This window comes from Poecilia formosa, unplaced genomic scaffold (genome assembly GCF_000485575.1).
Source record: "Poecilia formosa unplaced genomic scaffold, Poecilia_formosa-5.1.2 Scaffold215, whole genome shotgun sequence".
NCBI lineage: Eukaryota > Metazoa > Chordata > Actinopteri > Cyprinodontiformes > Poeciliidae > Poecilia > Poecilia formosa.
Genome location: NW_006800154.1, coordinates 27,747 through 46,026, shown reverse-complemented (window position 1 = coordinate 46,026; position 18,280 = coordinate 27,747). Strand labels below are relative to the sequence as shown.

Here is an 18,280-nt window from a genome sequence, read left to right as displayed (position 1 = left end):
AAAATGTCCAAATCCAAAACATTTCACTCGTGACACGCTCTCTGTGGCCCCTCACCCCTGTTCTGCTCATGCATCTGTCTGTAGAGCATGTCCAGCTCTGGGCGAACAGCGGCAACAGACAGGGCCCTGGGCCGGGGGTCAGAAATGACTTCGTAACCCCAGACGTCAGGGCCGGAGGAGACAGAGAGGGAGGAGATGGGTGCACTGAAAGGGGCTGGTGGAGAATGACAGGAAATTAAACATACCAAACACAAAAGAAGATTTTTTTTTCTTTCTTTTGCAGTGAATCCCGTACCTCTAACTGCAGAAGAGCAAAGCATGCTGGGACAGCTGTTGGAAACCTTGAGGAGGCCACGAAGAGGCGGGAGAGATGGACAGACTAGGGGACGGTGCATGGAAGATGAAGGGACAGAACGATGCGTATTTCAGGGAGAAAGAGCAAGTCAGTTTAAGAGTTTAAGAGTACCGTCTGGCTGTGACGCGTGGCCTTGCTGCCGGAGCCGCTGCTCCTCCGGGAGCTCTGTGGCTGCCATGTCCGAGCACAGCTCCAAGTCTTCGTTGCTTTGGTACTCATCGGACACCAGGGAGGTCCTGTCCGATTGGTCGGTGGTCTCAGAGAGGGCGTGGCAGCTGGATGGAGTCTCAGGACGCTGGTGGAGCTTGGTGTGGAGTGACTCGATGAGTTTGTCTTTCTGCTGTAGCTCCTTACTCAGCCTGCAAGAAAAAAAAAAGAAAAAAATCAGGACTTGCATTCAAAGCCACTTACTGATTATTCATTCAACTGAAGCATCTGGAATAACCAAGGAGAGCGGATTAACCTCTAGTCGCCTTCAGCAACACACACACGCACACACCTACACACACACCACACACACACACACGCACGCACACAAAATAGGATTGTGAGTATGAAAATCGATGAGATGACGCACCGTAAGGCAAGCAGCTCATGGCCTGTTTTCTCGCTGTGGTTCTCGGTCCCCTCACCTGTGATTAGGAATCAGGAAAGTTGGAACACGTTAAAGGAGCAAAAACTTCAAGGGATGATAAAGTAAATATGGTTCTCCTGCTGGGACACCTGACAGAAAAGTTCTCCTTACGTCCACTTATCTTGGTGAGCACTCTCTGAGCCAGGGCGCTGCTCTGAGCCAGCTGCTCCCTGAAGCTCTGACCCATGTAGTAATCGACGTCGTTGGCCCGCAGGAGCTCTTCAAAAGCCTGAGGACAGTTAGGGAGCGAGTATGAAAGTGTAAACATGAAATCTTCTCTCTGTTGTAGAAGACGGAAGAAATTTGGCGGAGAAGCTGCGGCACCTTGGTAGTGTCCCCCAGGTGTTGCGTCAGGATGTGGCAGACCCCCTGGCCCTCTCTCATCCTCTGCCTGAGGTGGGACAGCTCACGAGCCTGAGCCTGGATCAGAGAGTTGTACTTCCTAAGGGGAGGAAGGTTTGACGTGAACCGCTGTGTGGCTTAGAGATAACAGTTTTCTGAGTCTTATGACTGAACTCATGAGCATCTGCTGACAAACTCTAGGGAATAGAGAAAGTGCATCTGCCCAAGTGAAAATGTGCTTCTCGCTGTAAGAACTTCTCCCTACTTCAGTCTATGTTATCTCACCCAGGCCAGGTGGCACATTTCCCCTCTTCCGGTTGACCTTTGCCCTCTGCAGCAGTGGTTTTCAGCTGAGCCTCAAGCGACGCGACTCGCTCCATGAGCTCCTGCAGCTCCCTGCTGTGCCCGGAGCTGGAGCGGACTCCCTGCGTGTCTGACATCCAGCCTTCATCTTCCTCCGCTGCACTGGGGCCCGCCGACCTCTCAAACGCCCAGTTGACCTGAAAGGTGGGCATGAAACGGAGCAGCTAGTGGGAGGAAAACTCCTTTGGTCAGTCTGAGCGTCAAACCATTAGAATTAAGAGACATCATTGAACTGTTTTAGAAAATCACTTAAACAACAATTAATCAAAACTGCATTCATGTTTTAAATGGACGTCTATGAATTACAAATGTTTTAAAAAGTTAGTTTTTTATTTCACTTGAGTGAAGTTGGTTCCTCCCACCTTCTTCAAATTGAATGACATCGGTGTGAAATGTTTGTGCTGCAAAAATGTTTGTTCAGTGATATTCATAAATGTCTCCAAAGGTCATCAAAGGTCAACTACCTCGTCTACATTTACGAAATCAAACGAAATATGGTGTCAGTCAACTATGTTATGCAAGATGTTTAATATTCACACTTTTGTTTTAAGTTTCCAGAGGTCACCACAGACCAGATCTGCTTCTCCTCACCCACATGAACAAAATCAAGGAAAAAATCCTGCAGGGTGATGTGTTGGTCACCTTGCGTGGCGTGCGCTCCAGGCTGGAGGCGTAGTCGCTGGTGGCGGACAGCGAGCGGACGCGCAGCTGCAGTCCGCGGATCACCTTGTGGCAGCGGGTCAGCTGGGAGCGCAGATCCCGGATCAGATGCTGGAGAGACGCAGACTCGTCCCCCGTGTTGTAAGCCCCTCTGCTCACGCTACAGTTCCCGCCGTACCAGCCGCCGCCCGCACCCTCACAGTCCTGAGGCTGGGACAGCGACGTGCACATCTCCAAGTCGTCAAACTCTGATCGGACGACAAAGGACGAGGCGCAATGAAGCCCGACAAGTCAGGAGGTGGCTGAGAGTGAACGTTTTGGTCTCCGGGAAGCCGGGTCTGTGTGTGTGTGTGTGTGGATCACCTGGACTGCTGGCGTCTTCCCTCTCGGCTTCGTTCTCACTGCGGCCGCAGGTCTCGTAGCCGAGATCCTGGAGATCCACCTGCACCTGCTTACTGGCCTGCTGCACGGACGTTTCTGCTGCAATAACACAGGAGCAGCCACAACCTGATTGTGTTTTTCAGCATAACCTGGTCTTCCACACAGGTGGTGTCACAGACGGACACGAGGGGGCGCTAGACCACCTGTTCTGAAAAAGTTCTTTTTTACAGTGCTGTGTGCGGCCTTTAATAAACCTCACACTATTAAGGCAGTTGGCGGTTCCAAGGTGACCTTTTTTTATACTTGCACACCCGCTCTCCAAAATATCCACGCATGTCCCTCTGCTTACAAATGACAAACTCACTTAGCAGATCTCTGTAGTCCTTGAGCTGCTCGGCCTGAGCCTGGACGGTGGCTTCGGACACCATCAGCCTCTCTTTCAGCTCTCTGTTCTCCTGCAGGCTCAGGCTCAGGTCAGAGCGAAGACGAGCCGCCTGCTCCCGGAGACCCTCCTCTATATCCTGCCAAATCGCTGCGGCCTCACTGCCACTGCCGGCGGACTCCACCGTCTGCAACAGGGCGGAGATTCAGCAACGAAACAGGTTCAGATGTGCGCCGCTGTGGCTGTCTACATCACTGACTGAAAATTGGGAATTTTTACGTAAAAAAGTTTTTAAAACGTAACATTTCAAAGGTTAACATTACACAGGATATATCAACAAGTTTTGCGACACACAGAATTCACCTAAAATTAATTTTATAGATAAAGTGGGGGAAATACATTCCTAATTAATTTATTGAACTTTATTTTTTAAGTTTCTGGACCATAAAAAAAATTTATGCAAATGGTTTGCATGTCATAGACAAACACAATGTGGCACATTTTAGTGAAAAGGAATGAAAATTATTCTTCGTTGTGCTGAAACATGGTGGAGGCAGTATCATGCTGTGGGAATATTTTACTAAAGGGTCGGGAAAGCAAATCAAAAACCTGAATAAAGACAATCTCCATCCAATCTGACTGAACTTGAACTTGTTTGAAAAGCAGAATTGGCCATAAATGTACACTGGGGCAAGTTGCTTCTTGAGGTACAGACTCAGCAAAGTTGACTAAAAAAAAAAAAAAACGCATGTCACACCTTTCTGTTTTTTTATTTGTTTAAAAAAAATATATATAAAAGTGATGCCTCTTTTCCCTCACAGATTTTTATGCTGGTTAGTGTTGGTCACATAAGATTAAAATAAAATAAAAGGAAGTTTGTGACTTTCAAAAAGTTCACAGGGTGTGAAAACTTTTCCAGTACACTGTGAAATACATTTAGTCGTGCCCTGAGTTGTAGCCAGATAAAATCCCCTTGTGATTGTGTTGGATTACAAATTCAGAAGTTTTTTGATGGCTAACAATTGCTGTTAAAGTAAATGTGAATAAAATATCACCGTCTCAGCCTGTTTGGACTTCAGGTCCAGCGAGCTCGGCCTCATGCAGTGCCTCTTCCCCGACTCGGCGCTCAGACTAGAGGGACCTCGCTTCCCCGACACCATTGGAGACGATTCAAACTCTTCATCGTCCTCCTCGGCGCTGCTCCTCTCCCTCTCCTCCCGTCGGCTCAGTTTGGTCTCTGCGTTCCTCCTCTGCCCCCCCGCTCTCGGACACCCCCGACTTTCTCTCAGAGCCTCGTTCTCCTGCTGCAACCTCTGCAAGGCGCTCCTACAGCAAGTAAAGAAAAAAAAAACAAACACAAAGCCACCAGAAAAAAAAAGATGATGAATCCACACAGAGGAAGAGCAAAGTAAAATATAAAAAAAAGTTTCAGGAAATCTGAGGAGATTCTGAAACGTCCACCTCTTGTCAGATAAAGACGCGTATCCATCCTCTTCCAGCTGCGACTGCACTTCTTCACGCTGAGCATCTGGGGTCCTCTTGGCTCCTTCAAGCTGCTTTAGGTGGTGCACCGTCTCCTCTACCAGTCGCCCGGACTCATCACCGGCTCTCTGAGGCTTCGCTGAGGCCTAACGGGACAGGAACGCGTCCATTTTGTTCTCAGAAAAGCCAAAAAAAAAATTTTTCTGAAAGGGATGAAAATGGGCTTTTACCTGAGTGGAGTTCAGGCTGTTATCCTCCTCCTCCTCTATGCTGTCAGTGAACTCCTCGCTGCTGCCGTCTTCATCGTCTACCTCCTCCTCCTCCTCCTCTTCTGAGCTGAACTCTGGAAGCACAATAACCATGTAAGGGCAACATCCACTTCCTCTGGCTCTGTTATGTAATAAGTTTTTCTTTCTGTTCTTTGTTTTGCTCCTGCATCACCACTCCATTCCACAGACGTCTCGGCTCTAAACTACCTCACTGGGAGTCATGGGACTGGAGGGAAATGTTATGTCATGTTTTGTTAGCCAACTTATAAGGCCATGCAGGTTTGGACATTTGAAGAACTCTGTGCTCGCTGCTCACCACATTTAATAGATTTAGATTTTTACTGAAGTATTGTGGATAATAATCCAGGAGTAAGAGAGGAACTGGAGAAGACTTTTGCTTTGCAGGAAACAAGCGGTTCAGTGGAAAGTGACTCAGCAGGAAATAGATGCACGCATTCGTTCCTGCTGACCAAACAGACTCACACGCCACAAAGTGTCCAGTGAGAGTCGCAGGTTTGTTTTTAGATATTCAGAGCATTTTAGGGCCAGTTGATCAAATCACTTACTATCAGAAAAAGTTGTTTCTTTATCTGTAAACAAGTGTAAGGGGAGGGTTTGTGACAGAGCAGCCAAATAGGGTGTTTATTGATTGAACAATGCTCTGTGTGCACTGAAGAGGGCTGAATGTGGGGCTCTGTTGCTGCTGTGGCTCCACAGACTCAGTGTTTAAATCATACAAGCTTTTATAGCAAAGAAGTGATCGTTTCTATTTTATTATCAAAGATCCTACAAAAATCAGGAATGACATTATGACTACCAGCCTAATAATAAGTCACTCTCTGTCCAAGCATCAAAGTCTTTAATAATTATTGACTTAAAATAACCTCTCATGTCTCACTGAGAAGTTACTTGTAAGTTAGCGTTGTCATATTTCAAGCCAAACCTTTGCTCCTCACTTACATCTGCCCCTGAATATGTTCTTCCTTGGATTATTAGTTTTGGATAGTCTACAGACTGGGACCACGCCACCAGAGCTGCAGTACCAGAGGGGCTTTGACCCAGCTGTCAAACTCGCTCACATCCTTCCCTTCCCCGTTTTTCCTGATGCGAGGGCAAAATGTTAACTTGTTGCCCGTTACGTTCCAATGAAGGGATAACTAGTTGTTCTCAGTGGTCATAATGTTATGCCTGATGTGTATATATATATATATTCCTTATTTGCAGAATGGGAATATGAAACAGGGTGTTAAGAGTCAGAACGGTCATGCAAACAGGACAACCATGCCACAGTTTCATGCACCAGGAAGCAAAGAGATGGAGGGAAGTTTAAATTCGGACAAGAACGTATTTTCATTTAGTGTTCGTGGATCCATTGTTTTTTTGTTTTTTTACAAAAATGAAACAAAATTCAGAAAACTTGATTCAGTTGTAAGATTTCAAACAGAAAATCCCTTTGAGGTTGGATCTAAGGAGAGGTAACCAAGGACCATTTTGTAGATTTATCTTTTGGCATGTAGTATTTTTTATAACAACTTTCTAATTAAACACAATAAAAAATAAGTCGATACCAGAGGTCCTTTTGACAAAAAACAGTACATTTATTTTTATTGCATTAAAAAAAAGAAAAGAAAAAAAATCAAAAATGTTGACATTTATTCCACCTCTCAGGCAAGATGAGGTTTCCTGGAATATGTCCTCTACCGATATTAATTTCTAACGGGCAGGCAACGTTTCACATCTGGATATTGCTCACTACAACACAGAACTGATGAGCACATGTTGCAAAATGATGCATTTATTAAAATAGTGACATTACTTTTCTATCTGAAGCAGTACCTACCAGCTTATATTTCATAGGTCTTCATCTGCATACCTGTTAGACTAAAATATATATATATAAAAAAAAAAACTGGAGCGAAGCAGGTTTTACGTTACAGAGCGCTGAAGAAAAAAAAAAAAGCTGAAGCTTAAAGTTAACCCTCAAGAGTTGAAATCCTACGCCATCTTCGTCAAATGCAGACACACGGATGACATAAAACAAACGATGGATGGTGAGACGTTTCACTGTAAGGCGCGAGATTGAGAGTCTCCACAAGACGAAACTTCACTGTGCAACAACACGGCCGGCGAGACACGGCAATGCGGAGCAAACCAAACTGCGGAGCAGGCAGTTATCAGAAACAACGGAAAACACATCCACACAATGATCACAGAATATATTATATATATATAGATAAAAGCTCTGAGGTGCACATATTTCGTTTCAGAGAGGTTAATGTGAACAGAGCTTGTTCTGTGAGTAGAGCTGGTGCTGACTGGGCAGAGCTGCCTCCAGACTGAGGGTCAGACTCTCTCTTTAGAAATTCAGCCGTTTCTCGGACCCTCAGACCTTAGAGGCAGCTCTGTCTCACTTTTAAGACTTTCACTCTGAAGAGCTGAGCGTCAGGGCAGCGTTAGTGAGTGGCCGGCTGCAGCCGTGGAGGCTAGTCCCTGCCATTCCCACCTCCAAACTCAGGCTGCCTTTTAGCTGCCCGCTCCAGTGCCAGGGCCATGCTACGGGTCCTGGACAGAACCTCCTCCAGCTGCCCTCGAAGCGCCTGAACCGAGTCTAGTTCGGTGTGCAGGGTCTGGATCTTCTCTGTGCTGCTGTTGCTGTCGAAAAAAAAAATAAAATAAAAAAACAGAGGAAAGAAAAAAAAATGCATAAAATCCTAAAAGAAGATATTTTGTATTTGCAGAGATGAAAGCATCCCTCCTCCCCCACTTACCCATCACTTCTGCTAAGCTGGGTCAGATTTTGGTATAGCCTCTTTTCTGTCCTCAGGGCATCATTCAGCTTGTTGTACTCAGACACCAGCTGCTCTAGCACACACTGGAAACCAGAGGTAGAGGTTAAAAATAAACAGTGCTCTGCAAAAGTTGTTTTCACCCACCATTTTGTAACATCACAACCACAAACGTAAATGTATTTTCTTCTGATTTCATGTGATAGACAAACACAAAGCAGCTCATGATGATCTCAAGTCCAGTCTCAAGTCTTTTGCAGTTTTTTCTCTTCAGAATTTCTCGATATTTAGTTTCCATCAACTGCGTAATTGGAGTTGTATAGGGGTTGAATGGAAATGCATGCCATATTCTTTTATTTAAAAAAAAAAAAGTCCATTCATGGATACATATTCTTTTAGTTCTAAAATACATGCCCCTTTGCATCTGACTTTGGTATAAATACCAATAAAATGTGTCAAATTCTGTGGTTATGTGAGTAAAACTATGAATAAATCCACATAGTGCAAAAGGATAAAAATGGAAAAATGACTTGTTTCCTCTAATTGACGCACTCTTACTTGCTGATGAGCTCCGTCTTTTGTCGCCGCATTCTGAGTCTGCCGATGGGCCAGAGAGGAGCGCAGGTCAGCGATCTCCTTCTGCATCAAGAGAACGACTCCGTGTAAAAAAAAAAAAAATATCGCAAACGTGACTTTGGTGCAGCATCTCGGAGTTTCAGACGAAGATACCTGAGCCTCCTTCTCCTTCCTCAACACCAGCTGGATCTCGTCCTTCAGAGCCTTCACTTCGGCCTCCCTCTCCTCCTGCATGGCCTCCTCCTGTTCCTGGATCAGCTCCTGACACAAAGTGTACCGTGGCGTAAGATTAGGAACGTAGAAGACAAGGTGAGGAGGGAAAACCAAAGAGCGAAGGATCAGCAGGTACCTTAATAAAGGCTTCCTTCTCCTTGAGCAGGCTTCGCAGATGCTCCGCCTCTCCTCCCGTCTCCCTCTCTCTTTCTCGCCTCAGCTCGCTCAGCTCCTGCTCCGTCTGGGTCAGCTGCTTGCGAAGTTCCTGCTGCTCGTTTGTCCGCTCGGTGATCACCAAGGAGAGCCTGTACGAGTAATCCTGAAAGAAATAAAGGACGGAGAGATTTTTCTTAAGATTTCTTTTTTTCTTTTTTTTTTTTAGCGCCGATCTATCCGCTTAGGTGCATTTTCTTTCCATCTGCACTGCAAACCTGGAGGTACTGGTCTTTGGAGCTGAGCGTGCTGAGCAGATCCAGGACCTGCGCTTGGTGCTCGTCGGTCTGCCGGGTGCGGTCGGACAGCAGCTCCTGGAACAGTTTCTCTTTAAGAGCCAGCCGAGCCTTCAGCTCCTCCACGACCCCCGTGGGGCCGGCCTGGACCCGGGCAACGAGGGTGGTCGTTAGATCCTGCGCGTGATGCACAAAACAGAAAGCGGCGTCGGCAAAAGTAAAACCGGCAGCACAGGTTTGGGCAGCCAGCAGCGCCCGTATGACGGAGGACGTGTTGGGCGTTACCTGCATCTCCTGGCTGCGCGCCTGCAGGGCCGCCTGCAGCTGGTGGATGATGGTGTCCTTCTCCCTCAGAGCCGTTTTCTCCTTCTCCTCGCTCTTCTGCTTCAGCCACTGCAGGTTCCTGTAGGCCTCCGCTGCCTGCTCCAGCTCCAGCTCCTTGCTGCGCACCAGAGCGTCCAAACTCTGGCGGTGGAGGAAAAACAAGCCCACACGGATTCATTCGTACAGACAGCGAGAAAAAGAACAAAAAAACAGCTCTGACATTTGCCGGTGAGCGTACCGTGATGGTTTCCTCGTTGTTGGACAGGATGCAGCGGAGCCTCTCCAGGTCGCGCTCCTTCTCCCTGAGGGCGAGCTGCAGCGCCCTCACCTGGCCCTCGCGTTCCTCCAGACAGTGGAACTTGTCATCGATGGAGCGCTGCGAGCAGAAAACCAATTACTTATTGGGTGCAACTCCAGAACGTTGTGCTTCTTTTGGAATAAGAAACAAGAATAAACATAAATAAACAGATAAAAAAAAAAAAAGAAAAGTACCAAACACCCTTTAAATATTCTGTCGTTCTGATCTTTAAGTTCCTACGGCCGACTGAAGCCTACCGAGTGAACGGTCCGCCCACGTTCAGCCGTGACGCTCATATCACAGGTCGCAAAGTTTACAACAAAGGCTTTCTGTGATATAAAAGCTAATTAACATTTTTAAAAGGGAGGAGGAATGATTGTCATGCAATTTTCTTATAGGGGTTTGTGTGGCTGCTTTACCTCCAGAGCTTGGTCTCTCTCCTTAATCCGCACCCTCAGCTTCTCTAGCAGAGCATCTCTTGGCTTGGAGCTTTTTGTCGACTCCAACATGTCACAGTACTCCTGAAGGCAGCAACAGCAAAGATCAACGCCCGCTCCGTGAAGCGTATGATAATGAGCGCCTGTGTCTTTGTGTGCGTGATCCTACCTGCAGCTGCCGCTCCTTGTCCTGCAGGGAGCGCTCGAGCTGAGCAATGATCCCGTCTTTCTCCTGCGTCACTGCCGTCTTCTCTGCCTCGCATTCCTTCAGAGCCGCTTCTCTGGTTTGAAGCTCGGAGCGAATCTTCTGCAGAGCACCGTGCAGGTCCTGCGGCGGGAACAGGAGTGATTACACACACGCACGCACGCGCGCGCCTCGTGCATCCGGGTATAAAAGCGGCACATGAACGGCCGCGCTGACCTGGTTGTGTTTTTCTGTGACCCCCCTGTGCTGCAGTTCCTCTTGTAGGTCGGAGCTGAGCCGGTCCTTGAACCTCAGCAGGTCGTCGCCTTGCCTTTGGCTCTGCCTTAGACTCCTCTGGCTGGCCTCCAGCTCCAGACCCAGAGAGAACAGAGAGCTCTGCACCCGGACCAGCTCACCCTGCAGCTGGCCGAGCGTCAGGGACTCGCTCATCCCCGCGGGAGTCTTGAGAAAATACGAACGATCAGGCTCCACATCTTAACCACGAGTACGGACGGATTCTGGGACGGGAGACGTGACATAAAACACGCTGCGGGTCTCACCTGGCTTTGAGTGAGCTGGTTACGATGGGCCAGTTCTTGCAGCTTGCACATAGTGCTGTTCTGGCCTTCGATCAGATGGTACAGCTCCTGGGCCTTCAGAGAGACGAGGAAAACAGGAGTCAGCTCACTTAAAAGAAAAAAATGTTTCAGATTTCTACGTCTGCAAACACGGACCTCGCTGTCTTTGGTGGTGATGGACTCTGTGAGGCCCTGAATGGTTCTTTCCTGACTCTGGGCCGCCTGTCGGAGCGAACGCAGCTCACACTCCATCTCGGTCAGCTTCTCCTGCAGCTTCTAGGAATGGAGAAAAAAATAAATAAATCAGACCTGCAGTGTGATTAAAATGTAGCTATTTTTAACATGCCTCACCATGTTGTTGGCCTCGCTCTCCTGGATCTTTGCCTGCAGGGATTGGACCTGGAGCTGGGCCTTCTGCAGCTCGCTGACGCACTGACCCGCCGCACATTCGTACTGGTTGAGCTGACTCTGCTGCTCCTCAACGAGGCTCTGAAGATTATATTAAACCCGATTTATTTGCAATCAACTCGTCGTTTTGTTTCATATTCGTATAAAAGTGTACAAAAAGAATAATCTCGACTTAAAGATATACATTTTTACTTTTCAGGACATTACTGTGGTTCATTCAGGCTGGAGATAACAGGGGAACATCAAAGGCTAATAATCTCTTTGAGCTTTCAATCTCCGTCACAGAATGTGCTGAATTAAGACATTTTGACCATTAAAGGTCCTCCTTCCTCTTGAGAACGCAGAGACTGCTGTTCTAGTACTGACTGATCACAGCTGAGTTTTCACAGATTCACCTNCAATGGCGGCGGGGTCCGACCCCTGGTGGGCACAGTACCAACCGTGTTCCCCACCAAGGGTTAGCCCTGGCGTCCATGCTGCTGGCACAGCTCCTAACAAACTTTGCCGAACGAAAATATCTTTGCTGTAAAAAATCATCTGAATCAAGATGAAATGTCTTTAAAAAACAATTCTAATAATAATAATTCTTCAAAATGTGTACCCTGCCTCTTGCCTGGAACATTAGCTGGAGATCGGCACCAGCATCCCTCCCAACCCCACTGGGGACAAGGGTGTACAGAAAATGGATGGACAGTAATATGATTACAGTATGCTACAAATACACTTTTGGATTATTATAATTGCTAATGAGGTACACTTTTTAGTTATTTAATGCCTTTTATTATTCTGCTTTGCCACTTTCTACATTACATGCTTCATACACACATCAGTAGTGCAAACATATCAGGTTACCAGAACACAGACAGATCCATTACAACACACTTTACAGGTGACACTAATTCCATTGTGCTTTCAATATATTACCATTTTGGTAACACTTTATTTGATGGGGTGTGCATAAGACTGACATGACACTGACATAAACATAACACCTTTCATCCAACTTTTAAAGCAACTTCTCATTAAAATTTTCATTATTTACTTATTCATTATTTATGACACTGTTGGTATGTTCCTAACAGGAGTTATGTCATGTTATGACAGAATCATATCAATCTTATGCACAGTCCGTCAAATAAAGTCTTACCCACATTTTTTCAACTATACTATAACAGAATTGTACAAATTGTCAATACATTCAAAATTTACAGTCAACATGCTTATGAAAATCAGCACAATAAAGCAATAGGTACACTTTAGAGGAAATGTGAAAAATGTTTCATCAAGGACAGAGTATTGTTTTAATACAATGTCACAGCATTCTAGTGCAGACAAACTGATATTTTTCCTTCCTAAGAACAGTGAGGATCAACAACAGAACATTCCCATTCACTGCACCTTACAAAACCTACAAAAAAGAACAATAGAACAATTAAACAGAGAAAGCATTTGTATTTTAAAGAGCACAGAAAAATGGCAAAGAAATTCAGTAAGGCTTACAACTTTCAGCCGTTGTGGTCTTGCTATGTATGTGACATAATCAGAACTGATGATGATTGGGGCTGGATGCCTTAAGTGGAAAAACAATTCTGAGTGACTCCTTTGCCTGTTTATGTTAGAAGTAGAAAAAAATAGTCAGCAATATCATAGAATCAGCTGATGGTGGCATCAACTATGAAGCTGTTTTAAGTGTGGATTTAAAGGAGACAAACTACCTTAAAATCTTTCCATTCATGATCTGAACACACTGATCTTTGTAGGGTGTTGAGGGGGGCTGGTGGTGCCCATCTCTAGCAGTCATCAGATGAGAGGCGGGGTTTATCCTGGACAGGTCACCAGTCCATCACAGGGCCCTGAAAGCCAACAACAAATGAAATGAAAGAAAGAGAAATGTTAGATTAACAAGGAGAAAAGTTCTGTCCAGTTATTTTGAAATCAAATCATGTTAGTTAAGCACTTAGTGTTGGTAACACACCAGTTTTTGCTGTTGAAAATGTAGCTAGCTGCTCAGTAAAAAATAAGAAGAAAAAAACTTACACCATGAAGACGATGTGGAGGTTCATCCTCAGAACTGGTTGGTGATCTGGGGGAGCCAAAGCTTCTTCTGAGACAAGAAAGTATTTAGGTCTTCTAACACCTGATCTCTCTGTCTTCATCTTTCATCTTCATTTGCTTAGACTGCAAAAATATGTTGAAGATAAAAACAATGATTAACGAGTTATAACAACAGCCTCACAATATCAAAGTCTCTTTGACATACTGAGCTTAATTAAAATCAGGTTAAGTTTATGAAGAAAAGTAAATGAATTCGCAACAAACAGAGCCTCCATGCAGTTATAACATGAAGCTGAATGATTGTTATAGTAATAATCATAAAAGTCACAATAAAATTGATAAAATAATTATTTCTGAAACCAACGTAAGTTTATGTCTTTACTGCACTGTTTATAATTAAACGAAGATCATTAATAAGCAAACTTACCACCAGCTAGCAACACGTTAGCAGCCTTCGTCCCTTCGGTTCCTTTTGTGACCCACATTTCATTTCCATCCGGTTCTTGTCCAGTTATGTTGTCGTCTAACTCGGACTAGGACGTCACCAGCTTGAATTAACCAAAATTACTAACTATTATCAAGGCCCTCTCTACTTTTCAGGCAATATTATGCGAGTAAAAATGGCAAATTTGAACAGCGTCTGTTATCTTCTTTGGTTTCAAGTCTTTTCTTCTTTATATAGGGTTTAAAAAAGAAGAAGAAAGAAAAGAAAGTGTGCAATACCGCCATCATCTGGTCTGGAGTATGAACTGGAGCTAATGCCGTTGACTTTTAGATCTTACATCATACATCTGAAAATGGATTGGGTAAAGACAGCTTCCGTGTTTTTGTTAAAAAACTGAAAACAACAGATCAAGACCACAACACTGAGACCAAGACAAGACCAAGACCAGAGTGTATCGAGACCGAGACAAGACCAAGACTTTTAGGGTCCGAGACCAAGTCCAAGACCGAGGAAAGTCGAGACCAAGTCAAGACCAAGACCAGCGACCCGCGCTATATGACACGATAAAATGTGAAATATGATCAAAATTGCTTCTCAAANATTCTACAGGAAGTTCAAAATGTCAATTTCATTTTGTTTTCGCTATGCAAATTCATGCCAAATTTACATCCTTTTATATTATGCTTCTTCAAGAGGAATTTAAATGGATGGACATCATTGTAAGCAGGCTAAAGCTTTGCTAAAATATCAGCGGTTGGGTATTGGCCACAAACCTCTAATTGTTCATCTCTACAAGCTAATGGGCCGCACGAGGCAGAGAAGACACTGGGGTGGTTTGTGAGCACGGACATGCATGACTGCACCCAAAGTGTTTCCATAAAAGCATCATTACGTGATAATTTATACGTCTACCGACACTGAGGTTAGCATCTTGTGAGGTTCAGAATTTAACCTAATAGATAAGCAATGTTTTCTTTTTCAAAAACAAACAAACAAAAAAATTAAAGCCTTGAATTGTGTTGCTGAAGCAGCAAACCGGGGCAGAGATGAGCTGAGAAGGTCTGACATTGTGTGGATCACTTTGCCTCAAGGTCTCCAGAAAATAGGTCAACAGTGGAGCCACTCTGTCTTTAAATGTCTCCCCTTATCTAACCTACTTCAGCCATCGGTCTGTGCTTAAGAGGATGAATGCATCCCCCTCGCAGAAGATTATTGATTGGAGTGAGCTGAGATTGGTTGTAGTTTTATCTGAGGAAAACGTGACGAACTGAACTGCCTCTTGTTAAAGTGCAGACATTAATGTCTGCTGACGTGGCGCTGGGTTGTGAACGTTTTCGGTTCAAGCTATTTTTTAGGTGCCAAGACTGACTAAAACGTTGGCTTTCATCTGTTGTGTAAATGCTGCCATCATATCTCTTCTACAAAAAAAAAAATCTATTCACAGAATCTCAGTTTAGAAAGTTCAGTCTATCTCTGTAAGATATTTAAGATCTATGTGAAAAATGGTTGCACTTTCATTTTCTGTTTCCTCTTTAGACAGACGTGGTCATTAGGGAATCAGGCTGTGCCATTGTGCAACTGCCTACCGAAACCTGACTGCTCTCGCAAAGTGTGGTATAACCACACACAGAAGCCTAAGCACATCACACACACACACACACACACACACACACGCACGCACAAACCACAGCTCACATCCTCTTGAGCTGAAGCTATTTGGAGATGTTGTGGGTAGTGTAAGTAACTGACAGCTTGATTATGAAGCTGCTTAAACTAAAAAAAAAGAGAAGGGAGTAATTCTTCATGGACAGGGTACGCAGTCAAACGCTGAAGCCTGTTAGCCAGATTCACTCAGGGAGCTGCAGAGTAATAAAATAGTTCCTCTCAGCAGCAGCAGCAGCAGCAGCACTGTTTTCTGTAAGGTCTAGTACCTGATGTGGAGGTGGGGGAGGATACTCCTTGTATAAATCGTTCAATAAATCCTCCATGTCAACAAAGTTCAGGTCGTGATCGTCTTCCAAATTCAGCCTGACCAAAGGAGTCTCTGGCTCGGGAGTGGGCATGTGGTTGTCTCTCTCTCCATAAGGCATCCCAAGAAGAGGATCTGGGAATCGCAGCCGAGCCCCTCCGTTCCTGGAGCTCCTCCGGATGAGGATGGGTAGTTTGCTTCCCTTGGTGTGCTGGACTGGGCGATGGGTTGCGTAGCTTTGCAGCAGACAGAATGTCAGAGAAAGACTGGGTCCAGGTGAGGACAGCGTCGCTCCCATGTGCTCCTCAGACAGAGAGTCAGAAATGTGGTCATCTACTGCTGCTTCCCCAGAGGAGATCAGTGATCCGTCTCTCAGCGATCCAGGCTGAGCGTTGTCTTCGGTCATCTCCAAGGATGCAACTGAGGGGCTGGAACTGCCTCGTCCAGCCAGTGTGCGATCACTGTCTGAAGTCCGGGAAACGTCCTGAGACCCAGGGACCAGGGTTCGAGATGATGGGGCCTCCTCTGAATCGTCCAAGTTCTTCCTCTCCACGTCTCCATCCCCTCCAGTCACACTCCCACCAATGACACTGGCTGAGTATCTGGTTGATGGCCCGCAAGAGGTGCTTCTTGCCAGCTTTCTGGGCACTTTGCAGACCGCTTCATAGTCAGAGTCCGCCACCCGCCAGTAGGAACATCCTCGACACCTCCTGGGAGTGCTGGGTCGACAGTGGTGCGAGCCTGTACCTGTGGCCTCTGACCCTGGACCAGCAGAGCAGGTAGGGTGGTGGTGATGGTGGCAGTCCAGCCCATCGTCAGCCCAGGACTCATACAAAGAGTAGACCAAATCCTCCTGGAGCAGGGCACAGTACTTTGCATGGGTTAGACCCGAGATGTCCACCATCCCATCTCCGGACTCTTCATTAGTGCCGGTGAACGTCACAGCGCCGTCCTCCGGATTAGTCCTCCGGTATAAACCGCCAATGCACTGTCTCAGTCGATGCTTCTCCTGCAACAGCCGCTGCAGCCTTTCGATGGACAGGGCCTCCACTCGGGCGATGACTGTGTCGAAGCGGTACATGCGGTCCAGCATGAAGGTGCACTTGGAGCAGGCAAACTCCCCCCTGCCATCCCGGGTCAGCTCTCGACCCAGGGCATGGGACAGCAGCACATGTAGGTTAAGTTTGGAGGCTGGGTGGAAGATCCATCGCCTCTGGTTACCGCAGAGCTCCCGGCCACAGATTCTACACGTCTCCTTCATCTTGACATCAAGCATTCTCCTGGCTTTACAATATGAAGTAGTGGGTTATATCAGACAGGTTACTCAAACATATCAGAGCATGGATCAGTTTAGATCCCTTCAGGGTGACAAAAGACACGTTAAATTAAGATCCGTGAGTCAACAAAAAATAAAAATAAAAGTCCTAATTTAGTCTTTTCAGACTTAAATCCAATCAGGAAAGCATAAATAATTCCTGTAGACTTTCTTTGGCTGCACATGTAAATCCAGATGGGACAGCAAAGATCGGGATAAGCGTAGATGATGTGATTCTCAGATATCCATCAGTGCAGGATCCCGCAGGATGTGCAGGTGCAAAGTGAATATGGCGAACGGAGAAAGAGGGCATGTCTCTTTAATTTAACCAGACTCGGTTTCTCTCTGTGTCGACTCTCCCGGCTGTCAGTAGACCGACGTTTTATATTTCCCAGCAGCGCCATCCTACACTCCTCTGCAGCAGCACCAGCACAGCTCCGGCTGACACGGACAGGTTCATCCTGACCGGGGAGCGGTGACGATCCGCCGGCCTCCACGCGGACGTGCCGCGGTGACACGCTGGTAAATGGGGCGATCCTCTGGCTCCTCCGTTCCTTCTCTGCGTCTCTCAAGAAGCCAGTTTGTTTTTTGGTTTTTTTGGTTTTTTCATTTCAGAGCTACGAACGACGGCTACACGTAGAAGCTCCCAGCATAGAGGCGTAAAGTGCAGGAGATCCTGCGGGGAGAAAACGCTGTGGCTTCCGAGGAAACGGACCTGCAGCGGCGGAGCGCACCATGCAGGAGGAGCGGGGGGTGGAGCAGGACCGGTGCAGCTACGCTCCGACCTTCTCTGATAAATTATCACCGCAAATGCCGCTTGGAATGAAAACTTTAACCAATAACGCACCTTGACAAATCAAATCTACATTTCTGAATTAAATAATTTTTGATGTTATTGCTTTAGAGAAAGAGTGGCGCTCCCCCGTCGGGAGTCTGTTTTTCGCTCCTGCCGTGTTGACTAATATCAGTGCGCCTGAATACACAGGTGAAATGCTCAGCAGCCTGCAATGTGGAATCAAGTGACCCGAAGAGCCTGGGATACGCGATCACAGTGGTTTTTAGAGCCAAAGTGTGAATGTGGAGGATCAAAAGTGAAACAGTTTAAAAATAAACAAGTTGTCAAATAAATGAAAATGCAATACAAGCCTGAAATAAAAAATAAATACATAAATAAGATACTTGTATTACCAGCGACGTTTCAATTAAAACCTTATAATTATTTCAGCGAACTGATTGATACTTAAAGCTGGAAGGAAAAATAAATTTCCCATCCGCTGCAACAGCAACAAGAGTGCCAGCTAGTGTCCAACAAGCAATGTCATTAAAAAAAATGTAAATAAATATATTCATAATCTAATAATTATTTTTTAAATCA

At 45.9% G+C, this 18,280-nt stretch overlaps 1 protein-coding gene and 1 long non-coding RNA gene across 13 annotated transcripts in view; one reads left to right on the top strand and one right to left on the bottom strand.

Moving 5' to 3' along the window:
* The window catches only part of LOC103148914 (myomegalin), a 53,812-nt gene that overhangs the window by 7,821 nt on the left and 27,711 nt on the right, over window positions 1-18,280 (bottom strand). For 5 of the 12 annotated variants that reach the window (XM_016679569.1, XM_007567903.2, XM_016679573.1 and 2 more), the window contains exons 1-28: window positions 15,553-17,526; window positions 11,065-11,202; window positions 10,870-10,989; window positions 10,696-10,788; window positions 10,373-10,597; window positions 10,121-10,279; window positions 9,934-10,035; window positions 9,455-9,592; window positions 9,178-9,357; window positions 8,875-9,069; window positions 8,580-8,762; window positions 8,384-8,491; window positions 8,207-8,293; window positions 7,637-7,740; window positions 7,372-7,520; window positions 4,830-4,942; window positions 4,579-4,745; window positions 4,173-4,443; window positions 3,100-3,304; window positions 2,718-2,834; window positions 2,337-2,602; window positions 1,617-1,831; window positions 1,314-1,431; window positions 1,101-1,218; window positions 933-987; window positions 467-714; window positions 296-379; window positions 56-214 (exon numbers count right to left, since the gene is read on the bottom strand). In XM_016679569.1, coding sequence (XP_016535055.1) covers window positions 56-214; window positions 296-379; window positions 467-714; window positions 933-987; window positions 1,101-1,218; window positions 1,314-1,431; window positions 1,617-1,831; window positions 2,337-2,602; window positions 2,718-2,834; window positions 3,100-3,304; window positions 4,173-4,443; window positions 4,579-4,745; window positions 4,830-4,942; window positions 7,372-7,520; window positions 7,637-7,740; window positions 8,207-8,293; window positions 8,384-8,491; window positions 8,580-8,762; window positions 8,875-9,069; window positions 9,178-9,357; window positions 9,455-9,592; window positions 9,934-10,035; window positions 10,121-10,279; window positions 10,373-10,597; window positions 10,696-10,788; window positions 10,870-10,989; window positions 11,065-11,202; window positions 15,553-16,866 — 5,431 coding nt within the window. In that variant the 5' untranslated portion in view covers window positions 16,867-17,526. Of the gene's footprint in view, window positions 1-55; window positions 215-295; window positions 380-466; window positions 715-932; window positions 988-1,100; window positions 1,219-1,313; window positions 1,432-1,616; window positions 1,832-2,336; window positions 2,603-2,717; window positions 2,835-3,099; window positions 3,305-4,172; window positions 4,444-4,578; window positions 4,746-4,829; window positions 4,943-7,371; window positions 7,521-7,636; window positions 7,741-8,206; window positions 8,294-8,383; window positions 8,492-8,579; window positions 8,763-8,874; window positions 9,070-9,177; window positions 9,358-9,454; window positions 9,593-9,933; window positions 10,036-10,120; window positions 10,280-10,372; window positions 10,598-10,695; window positions 10,789-10,869; window positions 10,990-11,064; window positions 11,203-15,552; window positions 17,527-18,280 lie in introns of those variants that run through there. The other 7 variants (XM_016679571.1, XM_007567904.2, XM_016679570.1 and 4 more) reach the window with 7 other exon arrangements.
* LOC103148916 (uncharacterized) lies at window positions 17,336-18,236 on the top strand. Its single transcript, XR_477408.2, has 2 exons — window positions 17,336-17,427; window positions 17,521-18,236. It is a non-coding gene; the product is annotated as an uncharacterized LOC103148916 (long non-coding RNA).